At 42.1% G+C, this 18,600-nt stretch overlaps 1 protein-coding gene across 2 annotated transcripts in view; it reads right to left on the bottom strand.

Moving 5' to 3' along the window:
- The window catches only part of PHF20 (PHD finger protein 20), a 141,224-nt gene that overhangs the window by 23,130 nt on the left and 99,494 nt on the right, over nt 1–18,600 (bottom strand). For both annotated transcript variants that reach the window (XM_047744269.1, XM_047744270.1), the window contains 4 exons: nt 16,172–16,450; nt 6,253–6,351; nt 4,419–4,583; nt 3,258–3,436 (listed from right to left, as the gene is read on the bottom strand). In XM_047744269.1, the coding sequence (XP_047600225.1) occupies nt 3,258–3,436; nt 4,419–4,583; nt 6,253–6,351; nt 16,172–16,450 (722 nt within the window). The remainder of the gene's footprint in view (nt 1–3,257; nt 3,437–4,418; nt 4,584–6,252; nt 6,352–16,171; nt 16,451–18,600) is intronic.

The following is an 18,600-nucleotide window of genomic DNA, read 5'->3' as shown; positions in this document are numbered from 1 at the left end:
GCAATCCGTGCCCTCTACAATACCCACCACCTGGTGCCCCCAACCTCCCACCCCCCACCCCTTCAAAATTCTCAGATCGTTTTTCAGAGTCCATAGTCTCTCATGGTTCACCTCCCCTTCCAATTTCCCTCAACTCCCTTCTCCTCTCCATCTCCCCTTGTCCTCCATGCTATTTGTTATGCTCCACAAATAAGTGAAACCATATGATAATTGACTCTCTCTGCTTGACTTATTTCACTCAGCATAATCTCTTCCAGTCCCGTCCATGTTTCATGCCCTGTTTTTGTAAGTAAAGTATCATATGAACACATTCATGTTCATTTATTACGTAATGCCTATGGCTGACCAGGGCAAAGCTGAGTAGCTGCAACAAAGAACACAGGACCCTCAAAGCCTACAATACTTATCACCTAGCCCTTTAAGAAAACGTTTGCCCAAACCTTTCCTGTAACAATTAAAATAATTTAAATATCAAATGGAATTCCTGAGGTTCATTTTTATGTGGTACCCAGATTTCTCAAACATTCATGATTATTAATTAAGACTTTAACCTCCCAATGATTTAAATTATTGCCACTGGTAAATAAAATCAAATAATAATTTACTTGAATAATGTTAATACCAATCAAATAATGAAAATGATCAGAGAACATTACTCCTCTAAAGCAATGTATGCCTCTTCTAGGAAACAAACTCTAAATATATGCTAGAGTAGGGGCGCCACGGTGGCTCAGGTGTTAAGCATCTGCCTTCGGCTCAGGTCCTGATCCTAGGGTCCTGGGATCGAGGCCCACATCAGGCTCCCTGCTTAGCAGGAAGCCTGCTTCTCCCTCTCTCACTCCCCCTGCTTGTGTTCCCTCTCTCACTGTGTCTCTCTGACAAATAAATAAATAAAAATCTTTTAAAAAATAAAATAAATGTATTTTAGCGTAGTGCAAATTACCAATATAAGTAAAAAAAAATTATTTAAAAAATAATCACTGAACATTCCTAGATGACAAATACATTTAAAACTAGATTATGAATATATTTACAAAGTTTGAATTACATTTGTTCCAGAGCTCCCTCCAAATGTATGTCTTTTACTAAAGTTACTGAGTGGAAAAGGTACATTGCTCATAATGACAGAGAAAGTCAAAAACTGTCCCTCTATACCACAAAGCCAGCTCTAGACAGCAAGGGGACAGCAGAGAAAAGTCTTCTACAGCAAAATATAAGGTGTTTTGAAGTGAGCTCATCATCACAATACCATAGGAACCCACAAGTGTTGAGCTGAGCTAGGGGAAGGTCATGCAGAGCCTGGGAAGCTGGAAATGAAAGCAGTTCCTGACTCTGTCCTAGAACACCTGGTATGGCCTCAGCAGCTCCAAACTTAAGTTTCCTCATATACCATATAATGCCACACCAAGGTCTACCTCCCTGAACACCCCATCATCCTTGCTACTTATAGAAAAGTCAGTGGGAAAACACAGTGGATCCGAACTAGGTCTCTTCTACTGATGAGCTGGAAGAGCCCTGCCAGGAAGGGCCTTCATTACTCACCCACTAAAGATTTCTACGGACAAATGAAGATGAAATCAGGCTTCCAAGACCCAGAACTGACTACACGCCCAGAGAGACAGGATAGAAATTAACCATCTTCAACATCCTTTCAAAAACCAAATTAAAAAAAAAAAAAAACTTCTACTTAGATAGTTTCCATGTTATATAAGAGTTTTCAAATTGTAGTCCACTGAGCTTCAGAGGTTCTGCAAATGAGTATCTTTTTTAAAAACAAGACTATTTTTAAAAATTAAAACCAAGGGGCGCCTGGGTGGCTCAGTGGGTTAAGCCGCTGCCTTCGGCTCAGGTCATGATCCCAGGTCCTGGGTTTGAGCCCCACATCGGGCTTTCTGCTCAGCAGGGAGCCTGCTTCCTCCTCTTCTCTGCCTGCCTCTCTGCCTACTTGTGATTTCTCTCTGTCAAATAAATAAATAAAATATTAAAAAAAAAAATTAAAACCAAAAATGCACATTCAAATGTTTCCAAACTTAAACTTAAGACAACACAACCCACCAGTATACATAACTCTGTACTGCTAGGCTAGCTCAGTATTGTGCTACACTTGGAACAAAGCTTTCCCTCCCATCTCATTAATCAGTGATTACACAGCATGCTGTTTAGGAAAAGTCACCCATACAAATGGCCATGTCTCACAAAAAGGAAAACTATTGAATCACCGAAATGCTTCAAGATGGCAACTGTCACACACAAACCTGACTGCATATCAGACTTCATGGGAAAAAGCATACCATTCACATTTCTGAACTCAAAAGTGAAGATGACCTATTATGAACTGTCAATACTAATGCTTTTAAACTTGTTACACATTTTGTGGCTCTATGAAAGAATCCATTCGGAAAATACGTTCTGATATTTAAAAGGATTGAAAACCACTGACCTAAGGCTTACTAAAGGTCATAAATATCAGATACTATTTGAGACCATTTATGTACTCTGAATTCCCAGAGGTTACCATGAAGGCTACTGAAAAACAAAGAAATTTCCAAAGAATCCTGACCAATATAACCATGACTTACTTGAACAACTCAGGTTCCCTGGACAGTCCAGGCAGCTGCCAAGACATGCAGGGTATTAAGCTAGCAGGCCAGCAGCCACCTCACTGAAACTGTCATTAAAAGCAAGAAAAGGGCCCGAGGCAAGCAGGTGCTGGCCAGTGATGCTCTCCCCAAGCAGGAAGGGAGGCCTACCCCACAGGCACAACCCAGAGATGGAAATGACAGATAAAAGTGTCAGGAAAATAAAGAACAAGAAACAAACAAGTTATGAAACTGGCCTCCATTTCTTAAGGCCATATAGAAATTTTACATCAGAGAGAAAGTAAGGGACCATAGGAAGATTCAACTGCCACTCCAGAGATTCGGATCCCTGCTGTTCAACTCCTCACTGTGTGACCACAGGCAAGGCCCTTCCCGTTTGTGGGTCCCAGCTGCCCCAAGCAGAGTGTAAGACTTATAGACTCAGTGATGTTTCAAGTCCTCTCTCATTCTAATAATAGGCTATTTACACCAGCCTGAGATTCAGAGGAAGCTGAACTATAAAGTAATAAGCTCAGCATGCTGCTGGTAATAGTGCCTACCTGGCTGGGGCTTCTAACATGACTCTATGTCTGCTGTCCTCAAACTGCAGTCCCTGCAAATTCCTTCCAAGGACCAGGTTAGGTTTCCCTATGTCTGTCTCCTGGAAGCTCTACTTACTTGAATCATGAAGTCATTTTCCTCCTGAACCTCACAGATGCAGCGGACCACTTCAAAATCATAGCGGTCATCCCCATCAAGTTCTTCATCTGGATTGGTGGTCACGTCAACATCTTGACCATACTCCTCATCGCTCCAAAGAAAGCTCTCAGAAGAGGACTCACTCAAATTATCTTCCTCTGAGAAGAAAGGAAAAACAACAGTCACTATTTTAAATTATAATTGCAAAATTTTAAAAAACCTAGAATGTCAAGAGCAGAAGCGACCTTACAGCCCCACTCCTCTATGAACTTTCACAGAGCTGGGAAACAGGAACTCCAGTCTGTTCCCTGGGCCTGTCATCTAGCAACAGCCCAAATGATGCATGCTGTCTGGTGATGAACTGAATTCCATTCCTCATTTTACTGAGAGTGAAGCCCAAAGTAAGTGGCACCTCAAGGTCACAGAGCTCATTGGCAGAGAGGCTACAACGCCCCATGAACTACACATATCATCATCCTAATGATTCAAAGATGTTCCTCAACCTCATCCCTTCCAGCCAGGACCTGGCTTACTGTCAAATCTCCATCCAGAGCCACCTTTAAAACTCTGTCAACAATAGGAAAGGAAGAAGGGGCAGATTCCAGGGATAATCAGAACTAGAATCACTAGATGTTGGTGCCTGATTAGTTATAATTACAGCTAACATTTACTGATCATTTCCTTTGTACCAGACACTGCTGTAAGTACTTTCCATATAATTGCTAACTCTTCCCAAATTCACAATCAACCTCTAAATTGCTGGAAAAGCAGCAGCTTCAATGTTGACTCAGGTATCTCCAAGCAACCAGGTTAGATGCAGAGTCCATGAATAAGAAATGGAGCAATGAAAAGGGCAGGCATGAGAGAGGATGGGGTATAATGGATTTTGGGGGTTACAGACATACTGGCCTGGACGAACCTAAAAGGCATTCAACTAAAACCAAAGTTGGAGAGAAGAAAAGTTCAGGAAAGGCACAGCTAATTGCCTTTGGTTTATCTGACGTACTTCTTTATTTTGAAAATATAACAGACTTATACTTGCAGAGGGTCTGGGGGAGTAAGTTACAGTGTCAACATAAATCCAGCCTTCTCCAACTATACTGCTATACAAATGATCAAGTCAGCAGACAGTCTCCTTACCGGATACTTTCACTTTCCCTTTATGGTTTCCAGATTCTGAGCCATGGAGCTGTGGGCTCATATGGACCCCAGGCTTATTCGAGGACCCGCACCTGGTGACAGCAAATGCCTTAGGTGGAGAAGGTTCCTGAGAGGTATCACTGATCTCCTCACTGCAAGGGCATTCTGGAAGATAGGATCAAAAAGGAATTAGCATGCCCAAATATCATCAGGGCATTCCAGAATCAATCCCACGCAACCAACAGCTCCACTGTTCAAACAACTCCATGGGCAGAGGATCAATTCAACTACAAAGGGGTGTGGAGGACAGATTTAGGGATTAATACTTCTAGCTACTTCCAAGAACCTCAAAACCAAAAGCTTCCTCCTCACCATCACCTTCTCCCTTTTTTCTGATAAGATTGTTTTTCTAAGCCAAAAGATATATTAAGAACAAAAGATGGCAGGGCACCTGAGTGGCTTAGTCATTAAGCATCTGCCTTTGGCTCGGGTCATGACCCCAGGGTTCTGGGATCGAGCCCGCATTGGGCTCCCTGCTTGGCCGGAGGCGTACTTCTCCCTCCCCCACTCCCCCTGCTTGTGTTCCCTCTCTCACTGTGTCTCTGTCAAATAAATTAAGTTTTAGAAAATCTTAAAAAAAAAAAAAAAAAAGAATAAAACATGGCAACCCTCTGGCTCCCAAGGTTGAACACTGATTTTCTTAACATCTTTGTAGGAGTTAGACACACACTCTTTGAGAAGTAAATCCTTTATTGAAAGGGTTCAAAGATAATGTGTTTAAGAGTTGTGTGTAGGGCGTGTGGGTGAAGCAGTCAGTTAAGCATTCGACTCTTTGCTTTCGGCTCAGGTTGTGATCTTAGGATCACGAGATTGAGCCTCACATTGGGCTCTACACTGCTCTACACTTAACACAGAGTCTGCTTAAGAATCTCTGTCCCTGGGGCGCCTGGGTGGCTCAGTGGGTTAAAGCCTCTGTCTTCGGCTCAGGTCATGATCCCAGGGTCCTGGGATCAAGCCCCACATCGGGCTCTCTGCTCGGCGGGAAGCCTGCTTCCTCCTCTCTCTGCCTGCCTCTCTGCCTACTTGTGATCTCTGTCAAATAAATAAATAAAATCTTTAAAAAAAAAAAAAATCTCTGTCCCTCTCCCTCTGCCCCTTCCCCCCAAAGATCTCTCTCTCTCTCTCTCAAATAAATAAATCTTAAAAAAAAAAAAAGTTGAGTGTACAAGGGGTGCCTGACTGGTCCAGTTGGTGGAGCATGCGACTCTTGATCTTGTGGTCATAAGAGCCCTACACGGGGTGTAGAGATCACCTAAAAGTAAAATCTTAAAAAAAAAAAAAAAAAAAAAAAAAAGCTGCATGTGCAAACAAATACAGTCATTCATCTGTATATCTTCTCTTACTATAATGCTTTCACATTACCCTATTACAAGAGTACCATCATACTGGCCAATGCAGCAAGAAAGAAGGCCTTCCCAGATGACAGTATGGCCCAGAAACGCTCAGGATGAACACTCCTCCCCTGCCAAGGTCCATGCTAGGTTGATCCCACAAGCTCCCTTAAAGGCTTGCTGGGGGGCGGGGAGTGGGAGGTTGGGGGAACCAGGTGGTTGGTATTAGGGAGGGCACATATTGCATGGAGCACTGGGTGTGGTGCAAAAACAATGAACACTGTTACGCTGAAAAGAAATTTTAAAAATTTAAAAAAAAAAAAAAAAAAAAAGGCTTGCTGGCCCCTCCTCTCCTCCGTGCAATCTCAGGGCCAGGAGAGAAAGCAATCCCTTCCCAACCCATGATAAGAAACCCAAGTGAAACACCCCAGGGGAAAAATTACCAGGTTTGGTTTTCTTTTTCTTTTTCTTTTTTTTCTTTGGCTTCACTCTCACAAACTCTTTGAATTTCTTCTCTTTATTCTTTTCCTTGTCTTTTGCAGCTGGAATTAAAAATAAGTGTAAGTCCTGGCCTTCTAACATCTTGTTTCCAAGATGTTTATTCTCAAATAAGAATGTCCAATGTGAAGAACTAAAGTGGGCAAAGGGACAGAGTTCTAGATCTGGCTCTGCCTACGAGGTTACCTTCTATCCCCCTCAAGGCTCTGGAACCCGTTCTCCATCATCTAGCCTTTAGACCAATGGTGGGCAAATTCCGGCCCACTGCCTATTATTTTAAGTTTTATTGAAACACATGATACTCGTTTGTTATATATTGATGATGGCTGCTTTCATGCTTCAACAGTCGAGTTGAAGAGTGAAAATGGAGATTTTGTGACCCTCAATGCTGAAAATATTTGTCTGGCCCTCTACAGATTAAGTTTGCCAACCCTACTTAGATCATGACTCCTCACTGGGTACATACCCGGGTGAGATTTTTAAAAAGTGAGTGCCCAGGTCCCACTCACAAAGATGCTGATTTATGTGGCTTACAGTGTGACCTGCACATCAAAAAAGAATTTTTAATAACTGAAGTACAATTCACATAACATAAAATTACCCATTAAAAAATGAATACTACATACCTTCCAAATACCACTTCATTCTCTGCTACTCTTCACTGCAAACTCAAGTCATTGACACTCCCTATCCAAACTTCTCACTTCAGTTTTTAATTCCATTCTAAAAAGCTTCCCACCTACCACTTTAAGATGGTTTTCAGTTTTCAAAGTTAACAGTAGCTTCCCCATTGCAAAAATCCTGTTGTTTTGCTTATCAAATGTGTCCATAGCATTTCAAAAACTTGATCAAGCCTAACTCTGCAGAGGTCAAGAAGGGTTTAAGCACACATAGATCCTAGGACCTAACCACTCTACTCCTAGATATTTACTCAAGAGAAGGGATACCGTGTCCACACAGAGACATGCACATTAACACCCACTGAAGCTGTAGTTTTAATCACACAAAGTAAAAAATGCCCAAATGTCCATCAGCAAGTGAATGAATCATTTGTGGTGCATTCACACAAGGGAATACTTTTCAGTGATAAAAGTATTAAGTATTAATATGTGCAGCAACATAAGTGAATCTCAAGTATGCTAAGTGAGAGGAGCCAGATAAAACCTAGTACATACTGAATAACTCCATTTGTATAAAATTCTAGAAGACAAAAAGTAATCTATAAAAAAAAAAAAACAACAACACAGTGCCTAATGAGAGGAAGGATGGAGTGAAAAGGAGGAATTAAAAAAGTTCATGGGGAAGGTCTGGGAGGCAACAGATATGTCTACTGTCTTGACTGTGTTGCTCTTCAAATTATACAATTTAAATACAGGCAGTTCACTGCACAATTAAACTTCAATAAAGCGTAAAAAGAAAAGAAAAAGTCCAGTGGTATGTAGGGCATTCACCATGTTGTACAACCTACTCTACCCAGCTCCAAAACATTCCCATCACTCCTAAGGAAAATTCTTTATCACTAAACAGCTTCTCCCAGGTCCTCAGTCCTTAGTGACCACCATTCTGCATCATGGCTACAGATGTATCTATTCTGGACATTTCATATAAATGCAATCACACAATACACGACCTTCTGTGTCTGGCTTCTTTCACTTAGCATGCTTCCAAGGGCATCAAAAACACTCTCCAAGTGATTCTGATGTGGATTCAAGATGATCACAAAGCAGTTATGAGGTAAGGTAACAATCAGATTCATCTGAGTTTAACTAAGCCCTTGTGTGCAAAGAAACCACAAACATCTCACTTAATCCTAACAACAACCTGTGTATATCATTTTCATTTTACAGATGAGGAAACTAAAAGCTCAGTGAGGTGAAGGCACCTGCCTGACATCACGCAGATATTTGAAAACAGGTGCTCTTCAGCACATCAGCGCCACAGCCCAGCGCCTCTCCCTAATGGGCATCCAGGAACCATCAGAGAGGATAGTGGGCTGCCCTCCGTAGCTGTCAAGCTTGGGCTCTACAGACAGAAGTTAATCAACTGGATAAAGAATACAGGATTTAAGGATCTCTAAATTCCCTCCCAGTTAAAGTACTCCACAACTGAGAAAGTTCAACAAACAAGAACTCCAGAAAATACCTTGGTCTAATTTATAAAAATACTCAATTTAAGATTAAGAAACCAAGGTCCAAAGGAGTAAGTTGACCTGGCCAAGGTCATACAGCTAATTAGCAAAACATAGTCAAATGCCTCCTGAATTTCATAAAAGCTATCAACCATATTTATTTTCCTCTGACCCTGGGAACAGTCTTCCTCAGATACAAAAACAGAACTCATGAGGCACCTGGGTGGCTCAGCAGGTTAAGTGGCTAACTTGATTTTGTGGTCATGGAATCAAGCCCCGCATTGGGCTCCACTCTCAGCTCCTAGCCAGCTTGAGGATTTTCTCTCCCTCCCACTCTGCCCCTCCCTCCACTCTCTCGCTCGTTACACACATAGAAAGGAAGAAATAAAACTGTCTTTGTTTGCAGAGACAGGACTGTCTATGTAGAAAATCCCCAAGAACTGACCAAAAACAAAAAACAAAAAACCTCCTGCTGGAACTAAGAGTGATTATAGCAAGGTTGCAAAGGAACAAGGTTAATATACAAAAGTCCACTGTTTTCCTATATATTAGCAATGAACAACTGGAATTTGAGAACAGTAAATAGGAAGAAGGCCTGCATGTCTCCACTGGAACTCAAATGAGAATTCGGGTGAGGGAGAGAAGATGATGTGGCTAGAAGTGGATCATGGGATCCTGTGGGGCCTTGTAAGGAAGCTGGTCTTTATTACGAGCGATTTAGGAGGCCACTGGAAGCATCTGAGTAAAGGACTAAAAGAAGGTGATATATTGCCTCACATATCACTTGCTCCTTGCTCAGCAGGGAGCCTGCTTCTCCCTCTGCCTGCCATTCCCTCTGCTTGTGCTCTCACTCACTCTCTCTGACAAATAAATAAAATCTTAAAAAAAAAAACCTCTCTAAAAAGAAAAGTCGATACACTGTCACACACAAACATACAGTAACTGTTGCCCAACCCAGTTTTTTGATTTGTAAACTCAGGTTTTAATGACCTCCAAATTAAAGTAACTATATCCATTAGTTCACTAAAAGGCCAAGAGCATTAACCCAATCAGCACAAGTGGCTGCAGAAGAGATCACCTTGGTCCTGGATCCTTGAGAGGTCAAGATGTAGGGTATAAACTGCCAAGTACCTGGGCATACCCAGTTATCATCTAAGTATGGGAGGGTTTTTTTTGGGTCTTTTTTCATTTTACATTTTATAAAACTGTATAATATCCTTTAAGAAACCCAAAAGGCAGTAAAAGAATGGGGCGGTTCATTCCATACAAGTGATTCCTGAAGTCCCCACATTATTCAAAGTCACATAATTCATGACTAACATTTCCATAAAATGAAGACATAATGAACACTTTCATTGGCCTTTGAAATCACATGGTTAATGAATTTTCTGTTTCTTAGGATTTGCATTAATTCAAATTTTGCACGTAAGACTTTTCAAATCATACAACTTCAAACGTAATTTTGCATAAAATGCAGCTATAGCTTAACATTGTTACCACACAACAGAGGAGGAAGTGAAATTCAGAGAAGCTGCAAGATCACCCAGACTGCCGAACAGGAAAGGAGAACTCAGACCTCTGAGAGGACGTGGGCCCTGAGCACAGTCCCTGAAATAGGAACCATGGCATGGATCTGCTCTGCAGTACACCACCACCACCACCTGGCTTCCTGGCTCTGCAGGTTTCTTTTCTCACCTTGCACCTGCTGGGTGTAGGAGACATCTATCTCCGAGAATCTCTTGTACTCCTTCACCGAGCAGCGTGTAATTGAGCAGGATTGACTCCACACTCAGTTGAATCAGTAAGAGTAATCTCATGGTCCCGGTTGCAATCTTAGGTTTAGATAATCTGAGCCTGGCCAACTGGTTCCTAGGACAGGGACTGGAATGGCCAGATATGACCCACAAGTGGGATTCTGGTCCAACATGTATAAAAAGGATATGTTTTTGCTCTCTTATTAGATTTGAATGAAGCAGTATGGAGTCTTAAATGATACTGGCTACCACCCTATGACCAAAAGGAATCCAGCCTGAAAAAAGCACTGAGAAGTGAGATGGTTAGACAGTCCTGGAGCCATCCCTCCCCTGGACTGCCCCATTATGTGAACCAACACACCCCTTGATTGTAGAGTCAATTCAAATAGGATTTCCTGTTACTTGTAACTAAAAGCATCCCAAGTCTTGCTGCTGGTCTGAAATAGGGTCACCTTAAGCTTTTAAGAGTTCCCTCCAAAGGCTTCAATTAGAGGAGTAAACAATGAAGATAAAAAGAAGAGCTATTCTAGGAAGCTGTTCTATAGAGGTCTATGGTCTCTGAATGCACAAGGAAGAGAGAAAATCTTCAGAGTCTCACACTGGCTTCCAGCTAAAAACTGTGAAGTCACATGTGGCCTGAGGTGGCAGAACTCACAGGGACAAATGTCCAGCAGTGAGTAAGCTAATGCAGGTGATTCCCTGAGGTACAGGGGTAGACAAGCGGACAACAGGCAGAACTCATTCGGATTACCCATGGACACAGGAAGTCTCCTGCAGGGAAGCACTCCTACTCTCCACTCCAGGACCCAGGGGCGGCCATCCTTCCCTGGAATCCTAAAAGACCAGACTAGAGTCCTAAAAGACCTAAAATCCTAAAAGACCAGGTAGAGTGAGGGTGTAGACTCTGCAACTAGATTAACATCGTGGCTCCACCACCTATTAGATGTACAGATACTGGTTCAAGTTAACCCAACTCATCTGCATCTGAGTTTCTAATTTATCAGTTGGGCACAACAGTACCCACCTCATAGGCTCTGTTTTGAGAATTAAACAAGACAATACAAGGAAAGACTTGGAACAGTGCCTAGCACATGGCAAGTTCTCAAATGTTAGCCGTTGCTATCTTGCTTGGGATACCCTCTCCATAAAGGATGAAACTGGTCTGCTGTCAGTTTTCTCCATGGACAGCCTGACCCACACAATATGAGCCTGACTGCAGAGCTTCTTCTAGATTGCCCAAGCCCGGCTGCACAAAGAGCAATTTCCTGCTAAGGCTCTGGATCAGAAAGCAGCCTGTCACCTGAGGAGGGTGAGGCTTTTCTAGGATGGCCATTGTCATCTCCTCAGGCTGTAGGTGCCCATCAGAAGTCCTAGAGCCCTTCTCCCTCTGTACAGCCAGCTCCCTACTTCTCCACCAGACAACTGCCACCTTATGAGAGCAGAAGGACATAAGACTACTGCTTCCAGGAGGGAAAGACACAGAATAACATCACCATCATCCATGGGAGAGCTGCCAAGCGGCTGGGACAAGGAGCAACCAGAGCATGCTCTGACCTGCATGAAGGGACGGCAAGCAGCTCAAGGGCAGAGTGGAAGTGGGCATGCTCTTGGAGAGATTCTCACTGCCTACCAGAGCAGTTGATACTCATGGCTTAACACTACCATTTCACCATGCCTACCTTCCCAGCCTCATCTCCCAGCAGTCCCCGCCGCGGATCCCACCCAAACACCAGCCCCACAGGGCCCTCCAACCACCCCCTCTTAAGCCCTGCATTTTTCTGCCTTAGTTCACATGGCAGAGACTGCTATGCATTCTCCAATACCCATTTCTCCACCTCTTTCATAAGAAAAGAGAACATTTTCCAGTTTCTCCTGAGCAAGGTGAGGCCAGGGACAATATGTTCTGGCCTATGGGCTATGAACCGAAGTGATCTGTGGCACTTCTGGGTTATACCCTTAAAAGAAAGAGATATGCCCTCCCCTTTCCTTCCCAGCAGCAGAAAGACAGGCAAGGTGGTAAGCAATCCTGAACCACGCAGAGGAAAAGCAACAACTAAGCACAATGCAACCATGAGCTGGCCTTGGACACCACAGATCCCCAACAGAGCTACCCCCACAGAGCTACCCCCACAGAGCTAAAGTCAGCATTTGTCATTTCCTGACTTGTTAATTTTAGCCATTCTGACTGGTGTGAGGCGGTATCTCATTGTGGTTTTGATTTGTATTTCCCTGATGCCTAATGATGTTGAGCGCTTTTTCATGTGTCTGTTGTCCACCTGCATGTCTTCTTTGCAGAAATGTCTGTTCATGTCTTCTGCCCATTTCTTGACTGGATTGTTTGTTCTATGGGTGTTGAGTTTGATAAGTTCTTTATAGATTTTGGATACTAGTCCTTTATCTGATATATCATTTGCGAATAACTTCTCCCACTCTGTCAGTTGTCTTTTGGTTTTTTTGACTGTTTCCTTTGCTGTGCAATTAAATTTAATTGTGTAAAATATATTTTCTATTTAGACATGTATGTGCTTGAACATGAACAGAAAATATCTGAAAAAAGTTTGCTAAACAAAAATAGTCACATCCGGGGCGCCTGGGTGGCTCAGTGGGTTAAAGCCTCTGCCTTCGGCTCAGGTCATGATCCCAGGGTCCTGGGATCGAGCCCCGCATCGGGCTCTCTGTTCAGCGGGAAGCCTGCTTCTCCCTCTCTCTCTCTGCCTGCCTCTCTGCCTACTTGTGATTTCTGTCTGTCAAATAAATAAATAAAATCTTTAAAAAAAAAAAATAGTCACATCCGCAATGGAGGTGGAAATGCCAAGAGGAGGGAGACCTTTTCCCTTAGCATTCTGTGGTAATGATTTCACAGCAATCATATGTCACTTTTATACTTGGGGGTGGGGAGTACAAAAATTACAGATTCTAAACTTAGAGCCACTGAAATGGAATGTCTGGAAAGCAGGGCCCCAAAAAATCTGTATTTTAACAAGTTATCTAAGGGCGCTTGGGTGGCTCAGCTGGGTAAGCATCTGCCTTCAGCTCAGGTGCTGATCCCAGACTTCATGCTCACCGGGGAGTCTGCTTCTCCTTCTCCCTCTGCACCCCCCAACCCCGTTGTTCATGTTCACTCTTTCAAATAAATAAATAAAATCTTAAAAAAAAAAAAAAGGCATCTAGTGTGACTCCCAGGCAGAGGGATTTGCCACTGCTCCAGCTGAGACCTGTGCCAGGTGGTATATGGCATAAGGGGAAAATCTCAGTGACGAGTCCCTCAAGTTCTAGGACATAAGCCTGCCCCCAGAATTAAATATGTATTCAATGGCAAAGAGATATAAACTCACCTAAAAGATACAAAATGGCCACGAAAGCCAGTAGGACTGGCCAGTAATAGACACTAACATCCTTTAAGGATGCTTATTGATCCCTAAGAAATCAGTGCTTGGCCCTAAATGAAAGAAGCATCACCCAGGCAAAAGAATGCTCCAATCTGAGAACTGAGCCCATCTTTTTTCCTTTGTGCCAGGAATATCCACAACCAAGATCTCAAGCAGAACAGGACTCAGGTCTCTTTTGGAATGCCCAGAAAAGAGCCTAACAAATACTAGGTATTCAGTAAATGGGACTCAATGAACAAGTCAATCTGTTTCAGTCTAAGGCATTTCTAACTCCAGTGTTCTAACCCAATGGTCAATAAGCAACTTTCTCTTCCCAAACAGGTCTGAACCAGATATAGGGAAGGAGTTTTGATAGCTGTGGGCTTCGTTTCAAATAAGTAACTGGCGCTTGGCCTTGACCATCATCTACTGCACTTTGGTTCATACCAACCACGACAGCTATCCTGAGCAGGACTCTGATGAAGCCACTAAGGTGGTGAGTGCTTCCATGGCCTGAAGCCCTCATGAGGAGTCTCCTCCTGGGTGACTACTGGCCAGCTGTCCTTCCTCAAGCAGCTCCTGTTAGCTCAATGCTTAGGCTTGCCAAGTGCATGCTAGACTGCCTACAGCTGAGGGTATTAGAGCTAAACAGTCCAATACAAAGGCTACTGGCCATATGTAGCTACTGAGCACCTGAAATGTGGCTAGTCTGAATTGAAATGTTCAGTGAGCATAAAATACAAAATAAAGTCACTAGATTTTAAAGACTTAGTATAAGAATATAAAATAGCTCACTGTAAATTTTTATACTGATTACATGCTGAAATAACAATATTTGGATATACTGAATTAATAAAATACATAATTTCATCTGTTTTTTTTTAACTTTTTTTTTTAAGATTTTATTTATTTATTTGAGAGAGAATGAGTGAGAGAGAGCATGAGAGAGGAGAAGGTCAGAGAGAGAAGCAGACTCCCCAAGGAGCTGAGAGCCCGATGTGGGACTTGATCCTGGAAGTCTGGGATCATGACCTGAGCCCAAGGCAGTTGCTCAACGAACTGAGCCACCCAGGCGCCCCTCTTTTTACATTTTAAAAACTGGCTATTAGGGTGCCTGGGTGGCTCAAGCTCAGGTAAGCATCTGCCTTCAGCCCAGGTCATGATATCAGGGGTCCTGGGATCAAGTCCCACATCAGGCTCTCTGCTCAGCGGGGAGTCTGTTTCTCCCTCTCACTCTCCCTCTGTGCTCCCCCAGCCTCAAATGAATAAATAAATAAAATCTTTATAAAAACTAAGTAAAAATTAGAAAAATAAAAGTAAAAATGTAGCTGTTAGAAAAAGTTACATGTGGCTTGCATTGTATTTCTAATAAATAATACATCATATATGGCTAAGAAACTCCCACTGTATCTTTGCAACATGGCTGAGGACTGATCTCTCACCGGGTCAGAGATCACCTTAGTTAACATGGCCTGCCCCACTGTCCTGAAACCTGATTTCATACCTTCTTGGAAACACTGTCACATGTCCTAGGAGTTGCATATGTCATTTAATACCTACGTATTTTGGGGTGCCTCGGTGGCTCAGTTGGTTAAGCATCCAGCTCTTGATTTTGGCTCAGGTCAAGGTCTCACGGGTTTTGGAACTGAGTCCTACATCGGGCTCCTCACTAAACACGAAGCTTGTGTGAAAAGTTCTCTCCCTCTGCCCCTCCCCTCCACAAAATAAATAAATCGTTAAAAAAAAATACCTATGTATTTTAATGGAGAAGTTATAAGCCAAAAATATATAATGATGTTACAATTTCAGGTAAAAAGAACCTGAAGAGCTTGTAGAATTTACTGAAAAGTCATTAAAAACGCCTCTGCAGGTGCCTGGCTGGCTCAGTCAGTAGGCCATGCAACTCTTAATCTTGGCACTGTGAGTTCGAGCCCCACACTGGGTACAAAGATAACTTTAAAAAAAAAAAAAAAAAAAGCCTTCTAAAATCTCCCCAGAAATATGTAATTTTTCAATTTTAAGTTTAAAAAAAAAATTTCAAAACAGTTTCTTGTGATAAGACACGAACATGAGATTTTGTGCTCATAACCCTTACTACCACCATTGTCATTTCTATGCAAAATAAACAGTGCTATTAGAAAATATCTTCAGTTACGATTAGATGAAATTGAACTCAAATCTGGAAACAGCAAGAGAGTCCCAGGGTTTCAGTTCTTTTGCCCTGTTGGCAGGGATGGGGTAGGCTTGGGGGATAGAATGATTGTACTCCTGCTGTTCTGAGCTCAAGTTCACTGCTGGCTTCTGAAGGAGCTCCATTTCCTTGACTGTTCCCACTCATACTAGGATTATAGGGCCCTCAAAAGCTAAGTGACTTCTCAAGGTAACTTGAGGAGCAGGAGGCCAAGGTAAGACTATCAGTTAGGTATTTCTATTTCCTCCAGGTCCACCACAGCCCCATGATGCAACTCCTAAGGATCACTCGTCATTTTCAGTCTTTGAAATTCAATTGGACCTCAACCTAATGCCTTCTTTTGTGTCAGAAATGCAAGCAATGTGACCTGAGCAACAGAGAGTCCTCTATAATACAGATACAACAAAGAACCAAAGTACTTACTTGGGGAACTGGCAGAGACCCGCTTCCTGGTCAGGCTCTCCTGGTTGGCCTTGTCTGAAGCTGAAGAGCCCCTCGTTTGGACATGCCTCTTTCCTGGGCTCTCCTCTGGCTCTGGTGACTTCTCCATCCCGTGGAAATACTTCATGTGATAGTGCAACAGTTTGGCCTTGCGGAAAAATTTTAGACAATCCACAACCTTGCACCTGAATTTGTGATCTAGGTCGACAGCTGGTGCTTTACATGTCACAAAATCATCTGTTTTCTTAAAAGTATTTGTTACTGAAAAATAAAACAGAAACAAAAACAAAGATCCCTTGTGTTAACCTAGTTATTATAACATAGGCATTAACACACAGCAAAAGAAAGTGGAAGAGCAGAATGCATATGTAGCTGGAGACATCAGACAGCCATTACCTCCCCAGATTACTGTCTGGAGAGAATGGATACAACTTCAGGATAAATAATACAGACTCAACCATGATTCATCTTCTGAAAGAAAAGATCAACATGTTTTTTGTTTGTTTGTTTGTTTTGTTAAGCAGCCATACAAGTTCTCAAGCTTATAGACTAAGGGGAAAGAATGGGGGGAAATCCTTAAAAACAAACAAAAAAAATCAAGGACCCAACCCAGCACTTACTACTGATGAGTTGGACCAGATTCAGACTTATTACCATCTTGATACCTGCATGTGTGGACAGAACTAGGGAATATTGTTGTGGGATCTCTTTATGAAACCAAAGGGATCTCACAATGGTTTCTGCACAAAGATAGTGTAACTGTTACAAAGGTTTTTGAGATTTTGCTATTGTGTACTTTGTTTGAACAAAGGGACTCAGAGATAGTAAGAGAAAAAATGACAACCAAATAAATGGATCCGAAGGCATGAGGAGTCAGAAGTCAATAATCAAATTTAAAGAGCCAGAAAAAGTTTGAAACCCCTCCCCCGCCGCCACCAAAACCAGAAGGCAGTGGTCTATCATGTATCAATGACAAAAAAACAGAGCTGTCACAAGGAATGCATGTGTCTTGGAAAGAGTTTATTGAAGACAGCCTTAACCCCTCACCCCAATGAAAGAAATCACGTTAAACTCAAATTCTTCTACTCTACTTGATTAGGTCACCCAAGAATATTCTGAGTGGACCTTTCTTGAGTGAACCAAATTTTTCCTTAATGCAGTGATACAATTTCCATTAGAAGCAAAAAGCATACTGAACCACTGGTAAATATTAGGACTACATTTTCAAATACCATTCCATTATCAGAAGAAAAAAAAATTAACTCAACCTAAATCATATTCTATATTTCAAAATCAGCACTAGGGTATGATTACAAAGTTGCTATGCTGATGACCTGACAGATGCCATTATATGGGCAATTTATACAAGTGAAAAATTATATTAAATTAATTGTATTAAAGCAGAATGCCTTAAAATCACTTTCTATCTCTAACAAGAGATAAAAGAAAGAGGTACCAATCAATAAGATGCAGTTAAGAAAAGAAAAATAACATGAAATAAAATGGAATATACAGACAAATGGCTGTACTGGAAAAGCATGGCAGTGGAGAAATTCAAAAACTCAAACCTCCAATGCTCACTTCGGCAGCAGATATACAAAACTCAAACCTCCAATACATCCTAAGATTATTTCTTAAAAGAAGTTACAAGTGATTTCTCTGGAATTTCCTCCTCTTGGGCCTACTTAGTTGAACCATGTGAATTTGCCATTTTTTTAATATTAAGAAGGTTAAATATTAGTTACTTCACACAGTTCAACCTAATAATTCCTTTTTCCATTATGACAGTCTCAAAAATCACTGCAGACAAGGGACACCTGGGCGGCTCTGTCGGTTAAGCATCTGACTCTTGGTTTCCGCTCAGGTCATGATCTCAGGGTCATGAGTTTGAGCCCTATGTCGGGTTCTGCGCTCAGTGCAATCTGTTTGAGATTCTCTCTCTCCCTCTCCCTCTGCCTCTAACCTTCTTCTAGCTCAGGCTTCTTCTCCCCCTCTCTAAAATAAATAAATAAATCTTTAAAAAGCAGGTATAATGGAATCAGCTCAACTTTAAATCACAGCTCTACCTTTCATTAGCCATATATATAAGTTGTGCATATTTTCTAAACTATTCTCAATCGGTATCTATAAAAGAATAAATACAACCTATTTTATTTTTATTTTTTTTAAGATTTTATTTATTTATTTGACAGACAGAGATCACAAGTAAGCAGAGAGGCAGGCAGAGAGAGAGAGGAGGAAGCAGGCTCCCCGCGGAGCAGAGAGCCTGATGTGGGGCTCGATCCCAGGACCCTGGGATCATGACCTGAGCTGAAGGCAGAGGCTTTAACCCACTGAGCCACCCAGGTGCCCCTAAATACAACCTATTTTAAAGAGGTAAGAGAAGGCTATAATATATGCGCTTGGCACAA

This window comes from Lutra lutra, chromosome 9 (genome assembly GCF_902655055.1).
Source record: "Lutra lutra chromosome 9, mLutLut1.2, whole genome shotgun sequence".
Lineage (NCBI taxonomy): Eukaryota > Metazoa > Chordata > Mammalia > Carnivora > Mustelidae > Lutra > Lutra lutra.
This window is presented reverse-complemented; position numbering and strand designations above follow the sequence as displayed.